Source organism: Mesitornis unicolor, unplaced genomic scaffold (genome assembly GCF_000695765.1).
Source record: "Mesitornis unicolor isolate BGI_N332 unplaced genomic scaffold, ASM69576v1 scaffold2305, whole genome shotgun sequence".
NCBI lineage: Eukaryota > Metazoa > Chordata > Aves > Mesitornithiformes > Mesitornithidae > Mesitornis > Mesitornis unicolor.
Window position 1 is genome coordinate 56,547 of NW_010184603.1, and position 24,916 is coordinate 81,462.

At 36.9% G+C, this 24,916-nt stretch overlaps 1 protein-coding gene across 1 annotated transcript; it reads right to left on the reverse strand.

Annotated features, from left to right (window-relative positions):
* TTC39C (tetratricopeptide repeat domain 39C) lies at positions 1–24,041 on the reverse strand. The gene is made up of 13 exons (XM_010184499.1): positions 23,994–24,041; positions 22,336–22,464; positions 21,246–21,360; positions 17,739–18,093; positions 16,260–16,428; positions 9,300–9,393; positions 8,369–8,476; positions 7,748–7,857; positions 6,934–7,057; positions 4,216–4,313; positions 3,736–3,840; positions 1,153–1,191; positions 1–517 (listed from the first exon to the last, which is right to left on the reverse strand). The coding sequence occupies exons 1-13, from the start codon at positions 24,024–24,026 to the stop codon at positions 428–430; spliced, it is 1,569 nt and encodes a 522-aa protein (XP_010182801.1). The 5' UTR covers positions 24,027–24,041; the 3' UTR covers positions 1–427.
* Positions 24,042–24,916: the final 875 nt, after the last annotated feature.

A 24,916-nucleotide genomic window follows, 5' to 3' on the forward strand; every position in this document is an offset into this window, starting at 1 on the left:
TTCAAAATTTACACCAATTACTTTTGTTGTATTATTCCAATGAAAACAGAAGCGCTCCCCTTGGCATATTTTAGATTTAGATCTATTTTAAAAGGTAAAAATCACACCCGCCAATATTGTTGAAGTAAATCACGTGTGCTTATTTAGGCTCACCCGCAGAGTTACAAGCAATTGTGTTCAGCTTGGTTTAAACAAAATAAAAACTGAAGAGTTAAAAACACAAGGTCACTTCACCTTCTTCCTGCTTGATTTACTTTTAGTTAAAATTGTAATGTTTTACTAAGCCATACCAACTCTGACCATACTAGGTAAGTGTCTCTGGCACAAGTGGTTTTCAGAAGAAAAGCTGGTCTTCCCAACAGCTTTTTCTTCTGCTTCATCTTAAAGTGCAGAAACTGTGGGAAAGGGTAACAAGACTTCCTGGCTGTCACTGTGGAACTACTTCCCTTAGAGATGCTAAGGCTGCGTGTATGCGGACGTGCAATCTGTTCTCAAAGTCATAGCCAGTAAATTCCTCCTGGGGGAAAAAAAAAAAAAAAATGAATATAACTATTAGCCTCCTTCACTTCACAGAATGCGAAGGTAATTTTACTACTAATGCTTAAGAAGTCACATTACAAAAGAGACCAATGAAAAGAGGCGAACTGGAGACTGTGTGTTGCAATATTCCCGCATCACCCAAACCAACAGAATTATTACAGAAATTCCAAGTTGGTGAAGTGAGCAGAAAGCTCCATTTCCAAGGTGCTGTTTGCATCCCATGGAGTTGAACAGCACCTGGAAAGTTCTGCAAGTCCAAAAGCTTTAGAAAATCCCAACGTGCCCAAGGCAGAAACCAGTTACAACAGATAAGGAGCAGAGAGTTGCCATTTTTCCTGTAGCGAAATCTTAGTTGAAAAACTTGGCAAAGTTCTCACGCTCCAGGAGAGGTCACCAATGTGGGCTCTGTGCTATGACCAACCTAGAAATCCATACCTACATAACATACATAAATGCGTATGGTATACATTAATGTATATCTACATGATAGTGTTGTAGATTTTAGGTGAGGGACACCAACACTTCACATCCACTCCCCCTGCCCCAAACTCCCAACTTCTCGAGAATGCTCTCATCTCAAAAAGATAAATTTGGAAGTGTCTTAGTTTTTACCTTGGCTTGGAGAAGTAAGGTTTTGCCTCTTGGCACAGTCTACAAAAAGACAAACACTGCATTAGAAATGCATTGCAAATGTTACAGAAAGCATCTTCAGTATGTGGGCTGGTCAGCCCACAATAGCATCCCTATCTTGAAAGCAAGGTACTGAGCAGACAAAAAGCCTCTGAAATTAGGAAACTAGAAATACAAATAAGGCATCCAAGAAATGCAGTATTACACATAATATACTTTAAATGCAAGTTGCTACTGATGATGGTGAGTTACAACAATGCACAGGGAAAGAAACAAGGCTACAGATAAGTGACTAATTGATCAATAGAGTGATTTTTGTTTCTTAACCAAAGTTTAAGCCATTTATTTACAAACAAGTTACTGGATTTTAAGCATTAAAAGTTGTTTCAGAAATCTCAAAATCTTTAAAGTTTAAAATAACAAAGATTATTCAGATGACAGAGTAAATAAAACATGTAATTATGAGTAATTTTAAAGCAAAGGAAATTCAATAACAGCATGCTTTTTGTACTAAAATGTATATTCATATCTTTATCTGTTGCTCAGGTCTTTAATACTCCCAGCCGCTCAGGTAAATGTGATTTATAAAATCTTATTCTCTTCTCCTTCTTAACCATTATAGAGCTCTCACACATGACACCTCAGCTAGTAAATGGAATTTTCTATTAAAAAATCCACTCATCTCTAATTCTAGCTCTTGCTTTTTCATACTTCATCCCACTTCATTCAAATTAAGCAACATTTATCTCCTTATTGCTCAAGTACCACAAGAGGGAGCATCCTGCACGTCCCTCACATAGTACGCACTACTGTAGCTTCTCAGTACACACACAAGATGACGTTTGTTCAACCCCCGAGCACCCAACATGAAGTACATGCAGTTACTGTGTACACATACTACATATAAAGCAGAGAGGAAGAAAGGAATGCTTCCATATCTCAAAATCTTCAGATAGCTTTGCTACCCACCACACCTTTATTTTTTAGAGACATTTGACATGATGAAAATTAAATATGAACATGGGAAAAAAAAGGCATCAGGGACATTACTGGACTCAGACCTCCCTACCAGGCTTCAAGGCTCAGATGTAAGTTGTAGGGCAGCAAGGTTTTCAGAAAATAGCTATAGTTAGATGGTTAAATCTGACAAGATTAAAAACAACTGAAAACAGAATCTTGAGAATATCAGCCCAACTACTGTATATACTACATACAATGATGTGGGGGTTCAAGTAGTGTAACCACTTCCCCCAACTTGCAATCTGATTCAGGAAGTACAACGTGAAGCAGCATGAACTCCAAGCAGCAGTGTTACATGTTTGAGAAGGGAAACAGCACCCAAAATGGTACAGGAGTCGCCCTAGTTTAAGGTTCACTTGGCTCCCCAGGAGGCACGGTATGTGCAAAGACCTGAACAATGAAATCTATCATCAACATGAACTATTTTCCTCTTCATCCTGAGCAACAAAAACCTCACCACTCAGAGTTAAACCCAAAATGCCAACACATACAGCTTTAACAAAATTTAAATGACTGAGATCACTGTACTTATACATCCCCTGGAATGAAATCACATAATGGTATGTGTGCCCTCAGTCCAGCTAGGTTTCCAAAAGGCACTGATGTGTGAAATTAGAAAGATATCAGTTGTAAGAGCGGGGATAAATAATCCCTAAGTAAAGAGACCTTTGGCAAACACCATAGTGTTCTAGCTGTAACTTTGATCTCGAAACATGGAGCTATTTTAGGAAGGCACCAAATTCTGTTTGGAGAGGATAAGCACAGGTAATCTTCGAACTTGGACAGCATCCAACAGGAAATCAAATACGTAAGAAAAGGATCCACTCACCACACTAAGTGCCATCTGCAGACAACGAATCCCTGCCTACCCAAGGCATTCTTGCCAGGCCTCTGCTGCCACCAGCAGCAGGAACACTAAGGCAAGTGAAGGGGGAGAGAGCTGTTTGCAACTTGAGGGGGGACAGAAGTATTCCCATACTGCAGTATTTATGTATACTGTTTCCAAGGCACATATGGAAAAATGGGCATCATGGCATGATCAGAGAGGTGAAAAATGAAGTCTTCGTGATGCTTTTTATGGTAAAGTACTAAATAATAATCAACACGTGGTGCTACACTCAACATTCTTGCTTTACTGCTTGCTCTAAGTTTGCAGACACGTTCATTTTAGTGCTAGAGAAAGACATCACTAATGGTCAGGAATGTAACAGCTGCCCTGGAGAATCCCAGGGTCTCTCTAGCTCTGGTTTTTATGTAAAAATATAACCAAGTAACAACAAAACAAGTCATTGCAGTGTTAGCAACAGATAACTAAGAATGTCCTCAGAACGTCCTTAAAGCTCTTGATCATGAAAAATTAAGACGTCATTACCTAAAACACATTACATTTCTTGGTTTGCAAAAGAACAAAGTAGTAAGTTTCTTTATGCATGGTATAAGATAAATTTTTAAACTTAATGTACATCATCACCTATAATTTTTATTTCATTGTATAGTGGTATGTTAACTCCACACCCTAATTTTAAGAGTTTAAACATAGGTTACCTCTGGATTGTCTAACAGAAGACAGCCAAGTTCATAGCAAGCATATGGCTGGACATATAAGTTGTTTTGACGGCACAGTTCATCTCTAGCAGCTCGTTGAAAGAACTATAAAAATTAAAAAGGAACAATTTCAGTAATAGATTAATACTTAAAAAATGCAGAAGTACCATTGAACTTCAAGCACTGGAAATTAATCCAAAGCTAAAACGAGAACACATTAAAAATTTCCAATAGCAGAGATTCTTTAAGTAAGGACCCAGAGGTTTTCACTGACACTACTGTATCAAGGCAAAATGATCTGTTGGGATTTTTACCAAGTAATATATTGGCGGTTTCAGGAGTTTTCCAACTTCATATTAAAAAACACTAGGTCTAATAAGGAACTAATGGCTTGCTTAACGATCTTACTCGGTATCTACTGTTCAATAGAACAGCTCATACAATAAGATTTATGGTGTAAATTATCATTTAACAACTTACCTGAATAGCATCTTCAGAATTCCCCAAGCATTTGTGTATGGCACCAAGAAGCAAGTTCCTCAAGCCAACAGCTGATGAATCATCAACATCCTGGCAAGCTTAATGAAAAGATTTCAGTAAACAAACAAGAAGGATTGAAATCCTTCCTTAGACAAAAATTGTGGTCTATGGTGACTTTTAGTCTGATGATTAAATTTAAGCAGAAAAAGGAGATACTAGTAAACATTAACATAAATCAAAGTAATTTGGTTTCTTTTAAATACAACCCATTTTGTATGAACCTCATCAAGCAATCTGTTACTCATGAGAACAATTCCTAACAGGAATGGATGGGCTGAAGTCAGATGTAGTTGGTGTGTTCTTCCCACAAGGGGAATCCATTTCTCTACTGGTCTTTGAAATATCCACTAAAACATCAAGCTCAGAAACAATCACCTCCTCCTGGTGTTATGGGAAACTGAGTTGACCCAGATACTGATAGAAAAATACACATTCCAAGTTAGAAGGAACACAGGGAAAGCAGTTCAGACAACGCTGATTTGTTCTGAACTGAAGCCAAGCGACAGACGCACAAAAATCTGTACTGGACTTAAAACCCCAGGCTATGGTAATTTGGCATCACAACTCTCATTGCTGATGAGAGAATATGGCTTATTTGCCAGACCTTAGCTGGTCCACAATCCAGAGACAGACTGTGCCTCAACTGAGTAGTGCTCTGTTTCCAGAGAGAACTGAGTCATGACACACATAACCGTCTACTACTCACCCCTCATCATGGGTGCTGAGACACTGGCACAGGTTGCCCAGGGAAGTTGCGGATGCCCCCTCCCTGGAAGTGTTCAAGGCCAGGTTGGATGGGGCTTTGAGCAGCCTGGTCTGGTGGGAGGTGTCCCTGCCCATGGCAGGGGGTTGGACTGGATGAGCTCTAAGGACTCTTCCAACCCAAACCATTCTGTGACTCTCTGATCCCTAGGTGAATCAGGCTCCATTTTGATCAAGCTTCTTAGCAGCAGCTCTGTTAAAGCAAAGCTGGCTCCATGAGAAGCCACCATGTCTGCACCATTGCCTCCAGGAAGGCCAAGATACAGGTGGTTCTGCAATGCTTTTCATACATTCAGAAGGACCTGAACTGTGGTGCCTGGAGCAGTACAGCTCCTTTAACTTCACATTCTGCCTCATCTCATAAACCTCGCCAGATCTTAACTAGCTCTGCATTCACAACACAGTTAATCCGCAACTGAAATAAGCCACGTACGAATAACTAAGAGTTGGCACCATGAAGTATTTGGACGCTACACAATACGCAAGGCTGTCAACCCTTGCTCGCATTACAAGTCTCAAGTTACTTGGCATTTTACTTACAGAGATACATGTGGATAAAAGATAGTTCCTTTATTTTTCAAGTCAACTTCTAGCCCTGAAGAAAGCCTTGAAACTCACCCCAGCAAATTATACTGCAATTGTTCAAGAGAAGAGGAAGCAAACGAACGAACAAAAAAACCCCCTATCACCTCACCATTCTAGAGATACACATAAGGCACAGCAACAACATCTGCACCGTGCAGAAAATCTTCAACCAGGGATCACTGATGCAGACACAGCTGTTAGTGTCAAACCTTACAAGAAGCGTATCTCTGAACTTTAATCTACACTGCTATTTCACATTAAAATGTGCACCACCAGCTAGAAGCTTGTACAAGGAAGACTGCTTCTCAGTGTGCAAGAGAGAAATATGTAGTCTTTATAACCTTTAAAGCTAGTTGTTCCAAAGGAAAATGACAGACAAAAAACATCTTGAAATCTATTTCTATGTAAGTAAATCTAATTTTAAAGCCTTTACCATTGTCTCTGGGACTAGAAAACTGAATGTAACTCGGTGCCATCACACAATTTAAATTGACAAATTATCTTAAATTAAAACTAGAACAAACCCCCACAGCTAGTTCTGACTCTTGACTTAAAGACTGGTAGTTTTCTAGCTTAACATGAAAATCACGTACAATCCCCCAAGTTTCACAATTAGAGAAAAAAGTAAGTAAGTATCTCAGTGGCAGACATTTTTGGGTTTATTTTTACATGAGCAGGTAATAACTTGAAACTGCTTGGAAAATGCAAACAAGACTGATAACTGGATGGAGGGAGGAGTAATGAAAACTTCCTGACAACCACTGCTACCATGAGCTTCACGTGACAGACACCCAAAGACATCTGGAGACTAAGAAAGATGCAACCACAAAACACTCCTTTCACAACTAAGATGGTCCCAGAAGCCAAGATAAACAGACCCCTTGTGTCACAGATGACCTCAAAAGGTACATATTTCCTCTTGGAAGAAAACTGACATGAGGAATTGTATTGGTAGTTTTATTTCTTTTTTATTTTGTAGCTAGGTTTAAGTAAATTAAATTTAGTTTAATGACTTTGAACAATATCACACTATTGTTTCATTTTAAACAATGGGCAAATGTAACTGACTAAAAAGCAACTATATGCAGCAGGTCATTCATCTTCTCCCAGAAACCTACGAAAATGGTAAAGCAGCAGCATTAAGCTGAATCTTAATGTGTCATTCTACTGTTACTCAAACTGCTTTGCTATCACACATGCACACAGGTTTAAATTTTCATGCTACAATAATCAGATACTCCACACAACAGAAGAAAACTATACACCTTATTTTAGAAAAGTAAATAAATAAATCAAGGAACTGTATTATACCTTGGCTCATGTGCTGTAAGTTTGAGAGGGAACAGTTTGGAAGGGCTTTCCATAAGTACAATACTTCAATGGATGCCAGGACACAGAGCTCTTTGGTTGGCATTTGTTTTCGAAATCTATCTGCCTGCAAAGTGGGGAGAAAGAGGGAAGAGAGATGTGTCATCTGTCCTTTTACAGGGAACGTAATATTCACAAACAATGTATCACAAACAGTAATTCTAACTGTTTCATGAAAGCATCCAACAATTTTATGAAAATAAAGTTGCTGGTAACTTAGCTTAAAGACTTTAAGACTAAACAGGAAAACCTTTCAATTGATTTAAGGGCTTACATATTGATCAAAATGAAAGCTTCTTTCTATGCAGCCTAGATTTGTTTTATTGTATTTCACAATCCCAAGTACACACTGACTGGATGCTGAAACAGCAACATCTGCAAGATCATCAGTTGGGAGATACTCCCTAGACACCCCCTAGGTTTCAAAAGGAACTATGGCTTTGAGAACAAGACAAGATAAAAAGGAGTAAGAAAGGCAAAGCTAGAAGGAAAATTACCAAAGCAACTGCAGTATCATGTATTTTTAACTTTAATAATTACTTTAGTTTTAAAGTGAACAGCTAATTCACATTTCCTTTGCTAGGTCCTTAAAATACATGACACTGTTGTTTTTCCACCAGAATCCTTTCCACTAATTCCACACAAGCAACATAGGAGAAAACAGATACATCCTTCAAAACTACATCCAAAAAGAATCCAACAGAATTATCATATGTAATTAATGTGCTGAAATAAGTCAGCCTATGCTAAACCAGACCTTTTTCACTGAAAATTGTTCAATTTGATTGTTTTTTCTTTTGAAAAGCTTCTGAACTTCCTTGAACACATTCTGAGCACCATTGACATCACCAGTGGCTCCTTGACACACTGTAAGAACACAAAAATAAGTTCACACTACTGGGATATGAAACAGGAAAAATTAAGATTAGATCTCATAACAGTCACAGGAAAAAAAACCCACACTCACTTCCAGAAATTATCTATACTGGAGATTTAATAAACACACAAACGCCAACTCTCCCAGGCACCCTCTGTGATCATTAACAAGTCAGTACTTTTCTGTACCCATTAAAGGAACTAATGCCACCCAGCCTCTAATGATTCAGTAAATCTTTGCAATACACTGTTATATGATCTGTCACTAATCATAATTGTAACTCTATCTAGAAGGAGAGAGCACTTACACACACAAGTGGGTGTGCATTATATGAATGAAAATAATGATGCAAGTCAAGTCTGACAAAGCTGCAATAGCAGCAGGCAGGTGGGATGGCACTATGTGCACGTGCACCACCAAGCTTTCCAAAACAAAACAGTGCCAAAACCTCATCACCACATCACTGATTTATCACTTATCCAACACACTGAATATACTCACCTGCCGTTAAATAAGCATAGTAGCACTGGGACCACCTGGATTCATTTTTAAGCCTTTCAAAGGATTCAAACGCATCTTTGAAATTCATCTCTATCATGCTGCACCAACCTAAACACAAGACTAATTTAACTCCAGAGAAAGCACAATAATTCAAATTTGATGTCAACATTACTGAAATACAGTCTGTTGTGACAGCTGGAGCTAGTTTAACAATTACACCAATAACTGAAAACCAAAACAAATCAATGACATACACTTAAATCCTGGTTTAAATTTACTGGGAAATGTTGAATTGCAATTTTCCATACAAGAAAACAAATCTACTTCAGAGCAACAATAAACCTATACAGACACCGAAAGCTCTCTTTTTTTTTTAATAAATACTGTATTTTGTAGGATGCCGAAACTTAGAAAGCTACTACTTGCTCCCTTATTCCTCCCCATTGAGACAAGATTCCCTTAACCAGATACACTTAAAGCATCTTCTCCACTCTAAAGACTTGTATGCAAATTTAGAAAACATAGCATATATTGCTGCTGATAGAAAGAAATGAACATGAAATACGGATCCTGCAAACTTCACCAGATTGATTAGGTTTTGGCACAGAAAAGGTGATTCCACAGAAAACTCTGATTAATTAATTTCTCATTTTAAATAAGATTCTGTAGGTGAACAGTTTGCCCTTGATTCTATAGCCTACTCTGATTTTGCATCACACCTTGTATTCGCAGAAAACTTTAAAGTGATGAGTGTTGAATTCTACTTTCCAAACAAGACGACAGGTTTATTACCATAATCCATCCAAGACAAAGGGCCAATATTCTAAAACCTTTCTTTTAAATCCTAATAAAAATAATCCAGTTTGTTTATCGGAGTTACTGTACTCAACTTGAAAGTGAGCTATTTATACTGTATGCATATCCAACTTACCTATTTCATATAAGCAGACATGCTGAATCTCCCTTTGGTCTGTTGCAAGTTCCAAAGCAGTATGAAACGAGGTCAAGGCACTGTTGATTTGACACTAATAAAAGTGAAAGAAGGAAAAAAAAATAAAAATCAGATGTCCGAAATTATCAAAATCCAATCATCCAACAAATTTTCAAAGAAAACATTCAGATTCCTGTAAATAGGTATTTGAAAATAACTATAAGATTAAAAAAAAGAATAAACTGAAGTGTCTTAGAGATTGCAGACTCTGGTTTGACTAGATGAAAAATGCACAACATGTCATTGAGAGGAAAATCTCAAAATTTATTTCAGACACTAGGTTATTTGCAATGAGCTAAAATCCACCTTAGAGCTAACAGTTTGAAGGGGAAGGCCTAATATTAATTCAATATACCAACTCCACATTGCAATTCCTTTGGCCAGCTTCTCTCCTTCTCGTGCTCTCAACCCTATCACTTCTGAATGGCAGTACGGGCAAATTATGACAAAGCCTTTATTTACAATTATAAGCAAGCTCTTAAAGAGGTCCCATAGTAAACAGATTTTCTCCATATATTCCATATTAATTATATGCAACATAATACAGAAGCCAAAGAGAAAAGGGAATTAAGAATCAGTAATACAAAGCAACTCAGATGTATATTTAAATGAAACTTTAGACAAGAATGCAGAGCGTTTGCTTGTAAGATTGGTATAGCAATCAGTTCCACCACATACAACAGTAAAAAATTAAACATATGGTAAGGAACTTGCACCCTAAAAGTCATACAAATAGAGAAATGTAGAACACTACTGCGTTAAAGGGGAAGTGGGATAATAGAGTAGTTTAATAATGTAGTAACGATCGCCAAAACCTTACAGCCAGTTCTGACCATCTCTCAGCCTTAAAAATCCGTGGCTGTATTCCTTCTATTTGTTAGTAGGTCCAAAATTCATTGGTTTTGTGCAGTAAGCTTTTGAGTAATCTCTTTCCTAATCTTAACAGTCATTCCATCTTTGAAAGTCATATTTTTAGCATCTGTCAATAAAGTTTAGTTTTCACCATTAAGGGTTTCTTTAAAGTTTAGTTTCATTTATTTTGACCTATTCCACCTTTTTCCACATCCGTCAGCAAGCACTTAAAGCAATGGTTACTAGAGAGTTCATAAATGCTGCGTGACATGTAAGAAGATAAAAAGGCACATGAGATTAAAAAATCATTTCGGTAAAATCATTAGTTACCAACAGCTTGGCAAAAAGAGGCTGACAGTTTTGTAAGAACTAGAATGACACTTCTTTGGACTGAACCTCTACTTTCCCTAGTCTAGGATGGGACTTCTCTGTAACAATCATCATAAAGGAGGGTATGCAAATCAACACTTAATGTTATACAGAGACACCCTATATATCCCAATATGGCCTCTACCTGCTTTAACAGTGTTCCTATATTTATTCTCACATACAAATATAATAATTCATACGACAGAAGAACCTTTAAGCCACTCTCTGCTGGCTAAGCACCTAAGTGAAAGAAACCCTTGAAAAAGCAAACTTGTCATTGTAGGCAAGCATAACAGAATTCAGAAAATCCTGCAACAATCTACAGCTTTATATCTTAAGACCACATACACACACAAACACACAGCTCTGAAGTTACTTTATTAGATTTTCTTCTGTGCCTCATCAAGGAAAACTGTTTCAGTTGCTAAGGAACAGTTTAACCATAAATCATATACCTTGCATCAAGAGAGCACAATTGCTAGCAAAGGAATCCACAGCTGTACCAATATATAAACAACGTACGCTTAGAAAATAAAATGGTGATTAGACTAAGATGCCTGTTGGCATGACAGAAGAATATACTACACAGAAAGACAGGCAACGTACATTTGCCCTCAAAGTTACCAGGGAGCCCAAGCAATGTACACCTAGTTTACATCTGTAGCAGCAGCACAGTCTCTCCACTGCACATTACTCCACTGATGCTGCATTGCCCCAACAGGACTTCCTGGAAAATAAGTGTTATGAGTCCAGTCTTAAAAAAATAATAAAGTAACGGCAGCTTAAAACTATCTTTTCGCTAAGATGTTTAGAAGTTCAGTAAATCTATGTTTTTAATGCCTCTGAGGAAAATGGAAAAAAAAAGAAACCAAAAACCCCAAAACTTGAGTATTTTGATACTTTGCCTTCTAAAACCTGAAAAACCTACACATTTGAAAATATAAATCACTTATCTGTAGGGCATGTTACTCCACACAATGACTAATGGCAAATACATCACTATCTGCAAAGCCATACACCAGCCTGGAGCAGTCCATGCAATACTGATGATTTAGCCATATCCAAGTCCAGTTAGTTGAATATTCATTATTCTATAATCCAATTCTCTCACTTTCTAGATCGCTCAAATGTTTTGACATCTGCCCAAGTTTTCCTTAAGCATCAAGCTCAGTAAGTGTTTCAGAGACACTGCTTAATAATTAAAGTTTCAATCATCTCCAGGGATTGTGACAACATGCTGGAATATGGATGTCTACTCTTAGTGTTATTTCTCAAAATAAATTAATTACTATCAGTTTACCGCTTCAGAGAATAAACAGAAAGAATTAGAAAGTCCCAAGAGTGCAAGTATAATATCATGGCTGACACTTGAAATTGATGTTCCAAAAATTTAAAAATACATTACACACACTTGTAATTCCTTTAACAGGCATCACTCAGGCCTCTCCTGAACATAATAAAAAGACAAAGAAAGATTAACCCATGAAATCTGTAAAATACAGAACTACATAACTATAAAAACGATTATTTAAAGCTAATGTGAGAACCATAATCTTACATTTCTTGACTTCAGATTAAAAACACCCCAACCGACTAACTAAGCATCTACAGAGCTTACCAAGCCAGGGCAACTTCCCAGGCTGACACAGAGTTGTTCTGAAATCTCTGGAAACTTTCTCTCCCCCAGGACCTCTCTATTCTCAATCAGCACTATGAACCTGTAAAGCTCTTAAGAAGTCGTATTCATAATTAAGGCAAAACCAGCAAACAATATGTAAAAAAGGACAATTTACACTGGAGAACACTATATGGAAATATCAAAGCCTGTATTTTCTATTCCTTAACCAACCCCCCTATTTTTTCCGCAATGTGCCACAAAATCATAATAGAGTAAAACTAGGATTCTATATTTTACAGCCTAGAACAAGTAACTACACAGGTCAGCACAATTCCTAAAAATAAGCCTTAACATTATGCAAGCTCTGAAAATTTCTTCACTTAAGACATCATTGTGACTTTATTCCAGAAAATTTATTTAAGACTTTTCAATGCTTATTATTACTTTTGCCTTCAGTCTACTTTTCCATGCAACACCACCTCACCCTAAATAAGAATGCCTTCTGGCATGCTGCCACTATGCTCATCTTTCACTACTGGCCACAATACCACACTCGAATAGCCTAAGTCACAATCTCAAAAGTACACTGATGTTTATTAACATAATTGTAATATTAGACAAGACACACTTAGCAAATGGATGGCAATATTTTTATTTTCACAGTAATAAGAAAGGCCCAAGGGTACAGCCAGAAACCCTGGATTTCAGACCAGTGGGTTTCAGCAGCTATTATACTAATTACACTTTTAAGTATCCTTTAGGCACAAACAAAAACATTATTCTCACTTGGTTTTAGTAGCTTAAGCTTACATGCAGCATCATTCTCAGCCCTAGTGGAAAGTATTTCAAAGACAGAAATAGTCAGTCAGTCACAAAGAAATACTTGTGAGGCTGGAATATATACCACACAGTCACAAGTCAAGCACAGCAATAGTTATGTCCATAAAAACAGCCGAAGTGTGAAAGCCAGGAAAAATGCTACTTTCAATGTGCAGTCAACCTACTCTTTGGAGAAAAAAGAATTTAAAAAAGGAAACATTTGATCAGCCTACCAGTGCAACCTTTAACTTTCTGGTGCACTTTCATTCCAGCTTTCCCAGATCATCCTCCTCTCCTTTCCCTCAACTCATTCATTTCAATAGTCTCTAAATGCTTTCAGACTTCATTTCTCAAATCGGGACTCAAATCATAAACCACAACAAATGTGAATCTGGGAAAAAAGTTGAAAGATCATTTGGTTCACATTTGTAGTACCTGTAAGGCTACTTCTTAGGAAACCAAAGTCTGTTAAGGCTGTCTGTCTAATACCCATACATGCTTTTTGGCACACAAAGCGTTATGCAGTCACGTGCTCTTCATGTGTCTTTCATAGCACTGTTGCTGTGAAATCTTCCTTTCTCCTCGACTGCCTTCCTTGGCAATTTTCCCCCATGTCAGATTTGTGTCTCACTGTCCAGTCCTGTATTACTGCTTCTGCTTTTTGAACAGGTTCCCTGCCTCCAGGTGTCCATGTCTGAACTATGCTCCTTACTGCTGCTTTCCTCCATAGAAAAGAAAAAATACACGCATACAGATATATAGGTCTATGCAGACTTGCTAACAGAAGCTGAATACACCATCAGCTGAAAGTTACACAAAACACTGCAGGATCAAAGGCTACAAATAATTTGATGAACTGAGTGCTAGCAGGCTCCAACGCAAAGCCTACAATGACCATGACTGGTGTGTACGTCCAGAACACACAAGCTCTTCTGTACAACAATGTCTAAGCTGCCTTTCACCTATGTACAATTAAATTTTATCATAGAACTGTTAAATTATGACAGATAATAAAGGCTATAAGATATATACACTTCAGCTTAAGGTATACTTTTAAGTGCACATAGGTTGAAGGATAGACTTCTCAATTTTGGTGAACTACCTGAAAATAATATTCCCATACCTGGTGGAAAGAATTTAAACCTACCTGTGTGTTAACAATTTCAAGGAAGTGCACATAAGCACTTCCCAGGCTTTGCAGGAACATTCATCACCTGCCTTGGAGGTGAGGCAGAAACTACAACCCAGCATATTTAGTTTGTAAGCTAAGAACCCCTGTGCACTTGGTTCAGAATGTACAAGGGATGCTCTGAGGTCCATGCCCAGATTTGAGACACGAGTAACCAACCACAAGTGTATTGTGCAGAAACCCAGTGCAGCTCTCCATTGCCTCCAGTCACACACCTGCCTCCACTACTCTGTCAACATTTGGGCAAATTAAGCTTGTAAAATCCTAACAGAATCTACAGAAGAGCCTGAGATGTATAACCAAAACATTTACACACAGCAAAGCCTCAGTGCTAAAGTACCACTTAGAACAAAGCAATGACAGTGGGCAGGGAAGAGGCTGTTGAATGGAAAAGCTCTCATAAAAACAAATGCAGGGATAGCAAAGGGATATTTTAATTCCTGTCAGCAACCAATTAGCTTTCTGCTAACTAAGGTATAACTCCCTAGCATAATACACAGCATTCTCCTTGCCTAAGCTAACTTCACTAACATGGCCACACTGTCTCTGGCACAAACTGTTTCACTTGGAGCTAAACTTAGGTATCTATATACTGCATCATTTAATGTACAAATGCTGTAAGGTAACATGTAAAGAACTCTGTTTTGAAACATAACGGTACTCCAGAAAGGGACTGACTGCACAAAGCTGACACTCATCCCAAACCTGTCCTCTGTATTTACACACTGAAACATACACTCGGTTTACTGACAACTTCTGTTTACTATTTTGTCCCAGCTTGTCCTAAAAGTCATAAGAATCGTACAGTAACTGAATTTTATTCCTCATTATGCTAAGCACGAAAATAATTTAAAAGTTCCAAATACCAAGAGATCTGTCAATCAACACATCTACATTTTTAACTGCACTTGTGTTCATTGTGTTGCTACTCCTAACAAATTTGGCTTTTAGTATAAGAACGGAATATGCATATAATTGAACGAAAAGCCTTCAAATCTTCCTCACTCAGAAAACAGCAATACTTCCCAAAGACTGACAGCTTGTCTGTGACAGTGTAATTCCTCAAATGCACTGTTGCTTTCAGAAAGCCAGCAAAAAAAAGAGAAACAACATCCAAATCCCATGCAAGAATATGCCTGCAAAGTCTGATAGGCCACTGAAACCTGCCTCTCTGTCCTGTTACACTTGCTACCTCCCTCAAAATATTAAGCTCTATTTGAGAGTTAACCGCAAACCCTAGCAAAGAACGACCATCAGTATTAAGATCTGGTTTAGCTCTTGTAATTATCATGCTGAGATGACGGGTTTGAACATTCTGGTTTTGTGCTTTGGTGTTAGGTTTTGTTGTTACTGTAATAGCTCTGCAGAAATAATCTTGTCTGGTAAGAGCAGCAGCTAGGAGTTGAGCAGTGTGAAGTACTCCTCACCATCTTGTATTATCACAAATTCCTAAAGAGCAACTCAGCTCAAAACCAGGAAGCTACTGCAGTGTTTGAATAGCACTCTGCAGCAGCATTCACAAACACATTTTCAATGAACGCATTGCTGCTTGGGTCAGCTCACCCATAGGAACATAAAACATCCCAGGTTGACCTCTTAAAAGAAAAAGCAGTCATTTGAGGGAAATTATTGCAGAGAATTAGCTGTATGTGAACAATGCATAAAATGAAAAGGGGAAGATAGATGTTATGTACTCAGCAGAAAATACTGATATTTTAGCTTGACAAGCAAAACCTAAATAGCTGTTTACACCACAAAAAACTCATGAGTGACCAAAAGCACTTCCTTTTAGCATAGAGCTACAAATGTATCAAGTAGCTGAAAAAGAATTTCAAAGTGTCATTAATTCCCACAGAAGTACTTGAAGAGCAGGTTTGGCATGTGAACTTGAAATTAGGATGGACTTAATCCTTCCCTCTTACTTATCTTTCCATTTATCTATACTTTTGTCATAATTTATTGAAGCTTGTACAGTTCATTCACATCAGAAAAAAACAAAAATAAGAAAGGGTGAGGGGCAGAAATCAGTCAAAAGGAAGAAAACATGCAGTACCTCTAGTCGCTGTATCCTTCCCTTGAAGAACATGAACAGAGAAGAATTTGGATAAGCAGATTCTTTTTTTGCAAGAATTTCCTTTGCCTCTTTCAACCCTGCCTTGTTATCACTGCCATCAAGGGCAAAAAAGGGACGAACAACTGTGTGGTACCACAACAGAGCTAATCTACAAGAAACAGAAGAGTAAAAACGATTACAGCTCAAAACCAGAAATTTAAGGACAACATTCTACACAGGCAAATTTTTAAACAGTTCTGAAAGACACAGAAAGATCTCAATCTTTTCTTATACAACCTGGCTTTAAAACAAACACAGTACTATTGCCATACACCAATGTGCTCCTAAACTGCACCTGAACATACAATTCAGTGCACACTACCCCAAGGTGAAGTAACAAATCAAGCTCATAGCATCAAAGCAGTTGAGACTTTAGAACTCCACCAATTTTAAAAAAGAAAAATCCACAGGAAAACTCTGAAGATGAGTAGTTCATTAGAGGGGAAAAAACCAAACAAAACCAACAAAGCTAAACACACATCAGCAAACACACTTGAAATCAATGTCAAGCACAAATACATCCAGTGTTCAGAATGGGAGACGTCTCCATGACCTGCGCTGCTCCTGGAAACGATGGCAGAGCACAAAGATTTCCAAGAACATCTGAAGAAGGAAACATCCCCCCAGAATACCATTTTTCTTCTCCAGAAAGGAGAAAGAGCAAATCAACAGGAACATTTAATCTTACACTTTCTTAACTAATCAGAAATCGAATTCTTGTCAAGCAGAATAGACTTTTAGCTCTGCTGTCAATGTTTCAAAAGTGACACCTGATGGTACCAGTACACCCAGTAATATAAGCATTAATTTAAAGATAATGGAATAATAAACACATTTATGAGGGCAGTTTAAATTAGGTCTGGCTAACCCATCACCTCATAAAAAGACCCGAATGCAGTACGAAGGCTTAAGAAAAGGAGTACACAAAAACCACTTCTCTAAAATTATTATACGGGACAATCCCATTTTACTCAGATGCTAAAATTATAAATAAACTGGAAAAGATCTTTGGCTAATAGTAAGGATAAATACCTACGTGACATTAATGACTCATACAAATTAGTATGCTTCCCATAGCAGAGAATGTAACTAAGATAAAATTACTCAGCCTTCAGAGGGTACTTTTATTTACTCTGTCAGCATATGAATTATTAGACATTAGAACAGCGGCTACTCAAGAATACAGCAAAATACTGACACAAACCCCAAATACATGTAAATAACTAACAGCAGAGAGATCTCATACACTAGTAAGTGATGAATTTACTAAAACATGCCATGTTAAACAACAAACTACAAGTTTCTTTTACCTGCTGTCGTTTCCTTCAAAGCAACATGACTTTTTGGTTTTGACTTTTTTCCAGTTACTTACTTTCAGTACTAAGTTATCTACCAAAGCATTTCAATATAGCTACTCACGTAGCTAAAGGGGCCTTCATGTCCTTACTTTCACTTGCATACATCAGTGAAGAAAGCCCCTGTAGGCGGTCTCCAGGAAAACCCAGCAGGTTGATGATTTTGAGCAGGTTTGGGGGCACCATGGATATGCAAAGATGAAAAAGTCCATATCCAAAGCTAACAGCACCTTTCAGTCTGTTTAGCGAATCCTCCGTTACACCTTCTGCAGCAACATGATTATCATTTGCAGCATCAGAAGTCAAGGATTCCTGAGTTGTTTTCTTCTGATATAGTTCCTGAAGTGTATTAATGTCCGTATAGCACTTATTATAAATTTTCCAGGCTTTTCGGAGTATCCACCCACCTTTTATGTATGCTAAAAAATAAAGTAAAAACAATATTTCAGAAGAGGAACATAGCAGTAAATGCTATTTCACAAATCCCAGGATGCTCTACTTGTATTAACTTAATGTATAAAAGATTTTGTAGTAGCTACTGTCCTTTAGAAGAGATCTTTCTTACCGGGCACTATGAACTCAAGTGCTTTTCAAAGGGACTTCCCTTCAGCTACGTGGCAATACAACTGTCAGAAAGAAATAGCAAAATCAAAGAACTTAACGCTGGATTCTGCTCCACTATAGAGTGGAGATGAAAAGACTGCCTGGCGAGCAGAAAGAAGCAAAGCTTGAAGAAAAGATTACACATCTCAAACCCAAATTATGTTAAAAGCCAGTTGATATGAAAAATACTTAGAAAACCCCTTCCTTTGGGTTAGAAAATAAGATGTTCAACATCATCATTTCCCTGCCTCTCATATGAACACAGCACCTTCTAATTAAGAAAAAAAATAAGGATAAAAGAATGAAGAAATGTTATGGTTTTAAAATGTTTTTCAGTTGCCTAACCTCCTCAATTTCAGATGCAAGCTGGGTACCTAAATTTCCCTAAAAAACCTGGTCTTTAGCATTCTCACTTGACTCAATGAGAGAATTCTCAGTCTCATTACCCTATTTACAGGAGGCTAAAGGAAGGCACGACACTAAAAGATGAAGATATCCGATCTGCCTACTTATACAGTATTCATCTTGTAATGGCACATCCTTGAATAGTGACAGGACACAAACAGAAAAACTCATACTTGTACACATTAACTGTAAAAGCAGACGCCAGCATTTTGTCTGTGATAGAGCCCTGAGAGTTCAGAACTGCAGTGACAAGGGACTAAAAATGAGGGAAAATAAAAGCATGGTTATAGCAGCTGTGTTCTAAAGATATCACGAAATTTGCAGAGATCAGTGTTGCAACTGATGCCAGAATTAGATCATAACAGGGGGGTGTGTCAGACAATGGGAAAACACTATTAATACCAAGCCACTCTTTATAAGCCTTTGACATCTTTGACAAAATCCATCCAGTTACCAAAAAAACCCACCAAAAGCCACAGTTCTGTACCATCACAGACTAGACTACCTCTTTTTGGATTCTTTTTGTATGAAGACAGGATAAAGCTAGTTGGATAGTCTTAAGAAACTGCACTGACAAAGACTGCAAAATTTGTATTCACAGTTGTGACAGAAGGGTTCTGTCAAGATGAACTTCAAGTATTAAAAAAAACAACACTCTATCTTGAGTTCCATATTAAAGTGTCATAATAAAAAATGCAAGCCGTGATTCAGCTGCATTACAAGACTAACATTACTTCAGTTTTAAGCAATTAGGTCACTTTCTGGCTGCGTAGAGTATTTTAAGAGTCATGTGGTTCACCACAAGATGAATGCTCATACAACTATGTATAGCAATGCAGCAGACAAATAATAAGGAGAAACCCACATTTTACTTACCCTGTAGAAAATGTTTCTGCTAATAGCTAACTACTGTGCTCTGATTCATGCATCAAAGGACACGATGTGGAAAAAAAGAATAGTTTTAGGCTTTACTTCCATCAGTGTGCTGTCATTAACAGTTCACTAGCACAGCATAACCCTAATAGATTTGATATACTAAAATAAAACAATATAACAAATAATGAATTTCTGACTTTTTCAACATAAATATTAAATCAAGCCCCATCACTGAGCTGATTTCCGAGCACAAACTTTTGAAAGTAGCCAGATCCATGACAGCAGTGGTAAATATCAAGAAAAGGTAGTTCAATATTGCTGTGGGAAGCTAACATAAGTTGCTGTGTTACTAATTTCATCATGAAACTATTTGTAATACATCCATGAGGGTGGAAAAGAAAATCTAAAATGTGTTAGGCATATGAGAAAGCAGCTTTCATGTTATCATATGCTTCTTGTCAAACTCCTCCAGGAAGGAAAACAAAAAATTCGTCACCCATCCACTGATTATGATCTCTTTTTTTTTTTTTGGAAATTACACTCACTTCAATGATCTGGTTGCTATTTCTGTACAGAAACATGATAAAAACAAAAGAAGTTTATACATAATCAAAAAGGTAATATACTCAAAAAACTGAAATAATGAATCCAACAGTCCAGAAACAGCAGTAACCAGCAGTCGCTGAGGTAGCACTTAACCACTTTGAATTTTAACTAAAGACTTCAGGTATATTTTTTAGTTCGTAGAGCAGACAAAAATGTTCCCTGAATTTCTGCTAGCTAGAACCAAGCTCATTTCTGATGCCATGGCTTGGAAGAAACCAAGTCTGCACAGCACAGAAAGCATTATGTCCCTGATTTAAGATCTTACTGTGATTTTAAATAATCTGAGTGTTATTTTCCCGATTCCTTTCAGCTGATCAGCAGGGTTTTCACTCACAATCTGGTCTGACTGCCATCCCTTTGTCTTCATTGATTTAGTAAGAACCTGGGAATGCAGTCACTTTGTGTATGACCTTGACTACATTTTCTATACACTCACGGATGAGGACATGTTTTAAAATTACACAAAAGAACATTAGAAACAGCTTTGAAGCTGAGACGAGGCTTGTACTCAACAAAACAGGATTAAGCTCTTTGGCATACAAGGATGCACGTTGGTGGCCAGAGAATAAGAACTGAGTCAGCAGTTCCACCCTCAACACACTTCATTTGAAATTGCTTCCACTGGCAGTTTGTCATCTCCCTGAGTTGTCAAGAACATAACACATATGGGACACTAGGATTTTCCCAGTGCCCTGGATTTAACCTCTTTTATCTTGCAGGCCACATGAAGCAAGCAGACGCTACCTATTTTCACACCAACTTCTCAAATGCCTCTATGGGAACATGCAAAGGATTCCAACCTACCCAAGGAGAATCAGCTGAATATGGTTATTGCTATGAAAAAAGTGGAAAGCTGTCATCTGTAGCAATCCAACTCATTTTATTTCATGACGCTAATACCCACACAAAGGTAGAAAAATAACTAAGTGTACCAATTCTGGAGTGCTTCAAATGGGAAGCATTTGCTCTTTCTTACAAAACAATCATCTTTACTGACAGTCATATTGCCGCTTTATGACCAAGCTTTATTAAAAATGATACCATGCAAAAAATATATCTAAACATTAAAGCCAAAGCACACCTGATAACTCTTGTTTTACAAATGAGAGCACAGCCAAGTAGACTTGACAGTCTGCTACAATTATTTGTCTTTGTAGACGATCTATCATGGATAGGGTGGATTTTCGTCCATCAACCTGTTCGGAATATACGAACACAGAGCACAGAAAAATGTTAACGGAGTTAATGCAGAATACTAGTCTAAATCTGATAAATTTAAAAAATCCATTATTAAATGCAAGTTAATTTTAGGCTACTAAATTTACTCAGCATTTTGAAGTGCAAAAACTATGCTAAAATTTCTATGACAGATCATCTAGCAAGGTGCTACTCAAACAGGGAAATCTTACACACATACTATCATCTATTTTTCTTAAGATTCTACAAATACTCAGAACAGATTTAAATTTAATTTATTACTAAATGCATCAGACTTTCAACTAAAAGATGTTAGATAGAAAGACCGTAGAAAGGCGAATATGACAAATGGCAGGGAAAATACAGTGCCTCTTAAAAGCAGAGAGTTAAGTATGTCAGGTTCAATATTTTTACCAAGTAAACTGAATATTAAAGAGAAACGGCTTCTTTTTCACCTGTAGGACTGCTAGTCAGGCCGCTCACTGCACATTTCTATACTACTACTAAAATTAGTTCTCAATCTGCATGCATTATTCTTCCTTCATTATTTAGAATGAAAAATCTAAAAACAGGAAGAAAAATTCCCTAGGAATATGCCTGGCACACAGCACTATGCAGCCTTAGCGTCACAACTTTTGAACATTACTAGAGCATGTATGAATTAAAGTCATTCTGAATTAGACAGGCTTTGAGCTTCCAGAAATCATTTTAGTAGGTCACTAATTTGAGGTGTTAAAAATAGAATTACAAACATCAACACAACCTGCTGCTTTAGAAGAAGAAATACCTGACCGAGTATTTTATGATAATTAGGAAAACCAAGCAAAATAATTGACTTAATTTCTAAATTTATTATTCATATCAACTGGTCTTCACATACCAAAGATCATCTATTCAAAATACAAAAAGGACAGAAAGTTTCCAGAAATATTTATCCAATACACAACTTTATAATTTACAAAAAATGTTCTTACATTCTTTTTAATTTTATTCTTGATTGTTTCTATAACTCCAGCTTCTTCACTTTCACAAAGTTTCTCTGTAGCCTTTAAGTCATCACACGCCAGTTGCATCTTCTCTTCTTCAAATGTCATCATGGCATTCTACCAAAAACCAAACAGATTTGACTGGTGAAAACCACAAACATTTTTATTTCTACAAAAGCTATAGGATAGCAAAAGTCTTCATAAAAAACTTAGCAATAAAACTTTAAAAAATAGTATCAATACACACACACATCAGTAAACATAGATCTACACAGAAACACCAAACTACAGATTTGGTGCTTTATCAAAATCTCAAGACAAATCAGAACATACTAAGTCCTAACCCCTTGTCTTAAAGCTTCATACACAGTCAAACTGAATATGCCATCACATTACATTAAGTGGAAGAAAAATTTATATAAATTAATTTTCAATTATTGTTATGTAAGGCCTGATTTGCATCTGTGCAGATACTGCTTTTATATAATTCATCTACATAAATAATAGGCCTCCAAAGTCAGTAACAACTAATAGCTATTGCATTATACAAAATAATAACCACAGTCCCTACATATGTAGGAGGGAAAGAAAACCAAACCAGATCTGACTCCAACTACTGCTGTACCAATTTAGAAAGAATTTCAGGACAAGAAACTTCTTTTCTTGATGCTTTATTGAACAAAAGCTCTGAATGACACAGGCACACAAAGTGCTGCTGCTATGTTTAGAACAGTAGCTAAGCAAGATACTTTCAAGATCCATTGATGCTGCACTGTGATGTTACACTGTTCAGCGCATCAATTCAGATAAGCAAGACTGAGAGATTCTCCCTCTTTCCTTTCTTCTCTCCGTTGACTTAAAAGCAAGCATCCGCCCCAGGAGGTTTCCTAACTAATATATTTTTTCATATTGCACAGTCTACAGACACTAGAGAGTATTAAAATAAATTTCATTTACAACTTATTTATTTCTGGCATATTATAATAAATTCTGTCTTTAAAAAGAGTATTGCCATACCAGATAAATTTCTGGTGTGATGTAAGATTAAGCAGCAAAGTCAGAATTAGGACAGTGTAAAAAAACAAGACGAAAACATTTTCTAATACGCCTGTTCTATTTTTATATAAGATATTCTCATTTTTAATACATTAAGAAAAAAAAACAAAAGCATTTAACAGACCCTAAATTGCTCATTATGGCACTTTAGTCAGTCAATATTCTCAGTTCTCACGTATTCAAAAGTGAAGCAAAGTGAATGGGATTGAATTAACAACTTTCACACGGCAGTACGGATGGAGAAATTTTCAATAGCAAAAGCTATCATGAAAATGGTATTCATGAGTATTATTTTAATAATACCTCTACTGCTCATTTAAGAGATGGTTTTATTATGGCTCTTTTAATGGAATGCATAAATATTTCATACACTTGAGAAGCTGAATTGCAGAACCTTTACTTCCTATTTAAACCACAAGTAAACAAGTTTTATATAACATAATGACTTGTCTTCTAGCTACATTTAATCTAAAACTTTGAAAAAATTAAGTCTCATAAAAAGAAACAAACTATCGTAGCCACCATTATGAACACATACAAACATTAACCACAAAAGAAGAGATGTGTACTCTCTGCTCTCATCAACTCACCAAAAAACTGACAAAACTGGCTCCAAAACTCATTAACGGGCTATGGTTTCTGTAAAGAAAACAAAATGTAGTTATTCCATTTGCACATATTTCACATCATAAAGATTAATATTGCATTTCTTGATTTTAACTTATACATCTGTAAATAAATCTTGGGGTTTTTGCATAAGGTTACAAACAAACATTCTGCAAGATATAACAGAAAGGCAAAAGCATCGTCATTTTGACTAAATTGAATATATCTTTTAAAATAATTTTGCAAGCACTAAGCTAGGTTTTTTAAAGAAAAACCACTGCCATCAAAATACATTCACTGCACATCAAAAAAAACTTAAGAGCTACAGAAAATTAAAAATCTGCTAATTCTACTCTTCTCTTATGACCCATCACTATAATTTGGACCTAGCAGACAAACATTAACTGGTTCTATTAAGAGATTCCCACTTATCTCTGTTCCCACAACTTTAAGTTAATCTACACATTTTTTTAAAAAAATGCATATGCCACATAACTTAAGTTGTTGGAAATGCCACATTCTTACAAGACTTATGGTTTTATAGCTGCTTTGTTTCAAGTCCAGAATACATATCTTACTACGCTATGTGGAACAGTTTCAAGACACTTCATCTAGTCTGACTGTAGATATTCTAAAAGAGTGAAATCAACTGCTAAATTAAAAAATGCAGTGAACTAAAGTCTTGGTAAGATATGGGACAGGTTTCAAGCTTCAGGACTACTGTAGTCACACAGACCATGAGGCTCCAGTAATGTCACATAGAAGGCACTTAAAAAAAATTAACAACTCAGGATCTCAGCAGTAAGCACTGATCCACACTGTTCAGCAGCGGGCTGTCATGTTATATAAAAACACTGACTGCCAGGATTTAAGAAGAGGTAACAATTATGCTACAGGTATGTATATT

Coding starts and splice junctions, on each gene's coding strand:
- TTC39C (XM_010184499.1), bottom strand. CDS start 24,026: ATGAGTTTTGGAGCCAGTTTTGTCAGTTTTTTG. Junction 21,361..22,335: donor AGAATAAAATTAAAAAGAAT/GTAAGAACATTT, acceptor TATTCCGAACAG/GTTGATGGACGAAAATCCAC. Junction 18,094..21,245: donor TGTAAAACAAGAGTTATCAG/GTGTGCTTTGGC, acceptor TTTATTTTTTAG/CATACATAAAAGGTGGGTGG.